This window comes from Rhopalosiphum maidis, chromosome 2 (genome assembly GCF_003676215.2).
Source record: "Rhopalosiphum maidis isolate BTI-1 chromosome 2, ASM367621v3, whole genome shotgun sequence".
In the NCBI taxonomy this organism is placed as follows: domain Eukaryota; kingdom Metazoa; phylum Arthropoda; class Insecta; order Hemiptera; family Aphididae; genus Rhopalosiphum; species Rhopalosiphum maidis.
Window position 1 is genome coordinate 38,108,597 of NC_040878.1, and position 3,011 is coordinate 38,111,607.

The following is a 3,011-nucleotide window of genomic DNA, read 5'->3' on the forward strand; positions in this document are numbered from 1 at the left end:
ATTTGCAATGGAAATTACCACGATCTGTCTTATTGAATGCTCTCAGTCAGCTGATCTGATCCAGGTAGTGTGGCTGTTTGGTATAAAAGGAAAATCTAAACGTGAAACACCAATTGTCGAGCGCAAGAGCTCCGCACACACATCTAACAGCCACACCAACAACACATACACACACATTTGAGGCTTGAGCTGTGCGATTACCGACGATTAAAAAAAAATAAAATAATTTTAACTAAACAAACCGAATAAATTCTAATAACATTTAAATATAAATAATAATAATAATAGTTATAATGGAGTTTGTATTCAGTTCTTTAACTTACTTGTTGCTTTTCGTGTTAACTGCGGTATTGTTGTTCCTGATTCGAGATGAATTGAAAACAAAACAAGTGGACCACAACGCGGGTTTCGTCGATCCACCCGCACCCAAAGCGTGGCCGATAATTGGCCATTTATACTTGATGGCACGTTATAAGGTTCCGTATCGAGTGTTCGACGAGATTATGGCCGACTTGGGATCCGTTTTCCGTTTGGACTTGGGATCGGTACCTTGTGTTGTCATCAATGGATTAAACAATATTCGCGAGGTGTTAATGATAAAAGGCGACCATTTCGACAGCCGTCCTTCATTTCGTCGATTCAACCAGTTGTTCAAAGGCGATAAAAACAATTGTAAGTATAATTTATTGGAATATACAAAAATCATAATAATAAAAACGATAATAATTCGTAATTTCAATTTTAATTAAAATTAAATAGTAATTAATTATTAATATTATTTTAATAGCTCTGGCATTCTGCGACTGGTCTCAACTACAAAAAACCCGACGAGAGCTACTTAGAGCTCATACTTTTCCCAACACTACGTCCAACATGTATACCCGACTGGACAAGTGTTTGAAAACCGAATTGGCCGATTTCACAGATACCATAGACACTATGACCGACACCGGGTGTGTAGACATCAAAAACATGTTGCTTCATACTTGTGCCAACGTGTTCATGTCGTACTTTTGTTCCACCCGATTCTCCAGATCATACGACAAGTTCAGGGAGTTTATACGAAATTTTGATGACGTGTTTTACGAGGTAAACCAAGGAGCACCTTGTGACTTTCTACCCAGTTTGATGCCGCTGTACCATTGGCATTTCAAAAAAATTAGAGCCTGGAGTTCAAAAATACGCAATTTCATGGAAACCGAAATATTCAACAAAAGGAGAGCTGCATGGGTTCCAGGCACCAAGCCTGTGGATTTCGTGGACAATTTGCTTGACGCTGTCACGCAACCTGACCGGGACGACGGATTCGACATAAACATCGGGCTCTTTTCGCTAGAGGATATTATCGGTGGTCATTCAGCCATCACGAATTTCATCGTCAAGACATTAGGATTTCTAGTGGACAGACCGGATGTACAGCGGCGCATACAAGAGGAAGCGGATGCCGTGATCCAGGCCTCCGGGTCAATTGGGCTTTCCGACCGATCTCAGATGCCGTACACCGAGGCCGTTATTTACGAATCTCTACGGCTGATCGCCTCGCCCATCGTACCGCATTTGGCCAACAGAGACACGTCGGTCGATGGTAAGTGTCCGCGATCAACATACCGCGATCGTGCGAACATATTTACTCACCGTTTTATTTTTATAGGTGTACGAATCCCGAAAGGCACGACTGTGTTCTTAAACAATTACAGTCTACACATGAGCCCGGAACTGTGGGACAGCCCCGAACACTTCAGCCCGGAGAGGTTCATAAACGCGGAAGGGAGGTTAGAAAAACCGGAATACTTCATACCGTTCAGTGGTGGAAAACGGTCATGCATGGGATACAAGTTGGTGCAGCTATTGTCGTTCTGCACTATTGGAACGCTGTTGAACAAGTACACGCTGCTTCCGGTCGAAGACGTATCGTACGCCGTACCAAAAGGGAACCTAGCATTGCCGTTCGTTACTTTTCCCTTCCGCCTCAGACCCAGGAAACAGTGAGTCAAAATCTGTTTGAAATGCAGGTGATCCTACAGTGGATACGAAGATGACACGCGTCCAGCGGCACAGGTTACGCTTTTGTGTGTGTGTGTGTGTGTGTGTGTGTGTGTGTATGTGTGTGTGTGTGTGAGTGTGTGTATGTGTGTATGTGTGTGTGTGTGTGCACGCGCGTTCGTGTACGTTTATATTATGTGTGATAATGTGTGTGTGTATGGCAATTATTTGATGAGTCCTGCGTAACTTTAGGCCCGCTCCTATTAATGTGTTAGGAGTGTGAGGTTTTGCAGTTACGTGAGACGATAACGTGTAATAGCTATAGCTCGTCCATCCGTATATAGTAATAGCGATTACTGATTAATTTATATACCGAAAAATGTTACCAAGATAATTTCAAAATAAATTATTTATGTTGATTATTTTATTTATTTATTATTTGTTTTTACGTCAGTGTACGATTTAGTAAATATAGTAAATATATATATATATATATATAGATATAAATATAGATATAGATATATATCGATTGTTTCATAGTGCGATTTGTGAACTACCTTTCTAGTCTTTAAAATATATAAAGTTCGGATAGTTGAAAATGCATTATAATTTGAAAAAATATGTTTAAAAAAAAATCTATAGGAATTTAGCTAGGTTATGTAAAACTTAATAAATTTTTTTATTGATATTAGTTTTAATATTAATGCATAAAAAACATAGTGAGGGTATAGTAATAATATATTTTAGGACAGGGTTTGGCAATTATATATACCCACGTACACTTTGGCCACTACCAATGCAGTCGGTCGGCGTGTATCATAATTTATAGTAATATTTTAAAGTTTTATATCGGCAGTTTATAGAAGCTAATTTTTAGAATAAAAATAATGCAGTTTGTTGAAATTAAAATAGTCTGTCTCTATTTTTATTTCTGTGTAAAAAGAGTTTACCTGCCGTCGATCCCTGTTTTAAAATATAAGCCAAAGATAATTTATTGTTATTTCTGTTAATCTTGTAAATATTTATTG

General features: G+C 38.7%; 1 protein-coding gene across 1 annotated transcript; it reads left to right on the forward strand.

Moving 5' to 3' along the window:
• Positions 1-202: 202 nt before the first annotated feature.
• On the forward strand, positions 203-2,342 carry LOC113552251 (cytochrome P450 307a1-like). Its single transcript, XM_026955031.1, has 3 exons — positions 203-672; positions 788-1,585; positions 1,652-2,342. The coding sequence occupies exons 1-3, from the start codon at positions 294-296 to the stop codon at positions 1,987-1,989; spliced, it is 1,515 nt and encodes a 504-aa protein (XP_026810832.1). The 5' UTR covers positions 203-293; the 3' UTR covers positions 1,990-2,342.
• The last annotated feature ends 669 nt before the right edge of the window (positions 2,343-3,011 follow it).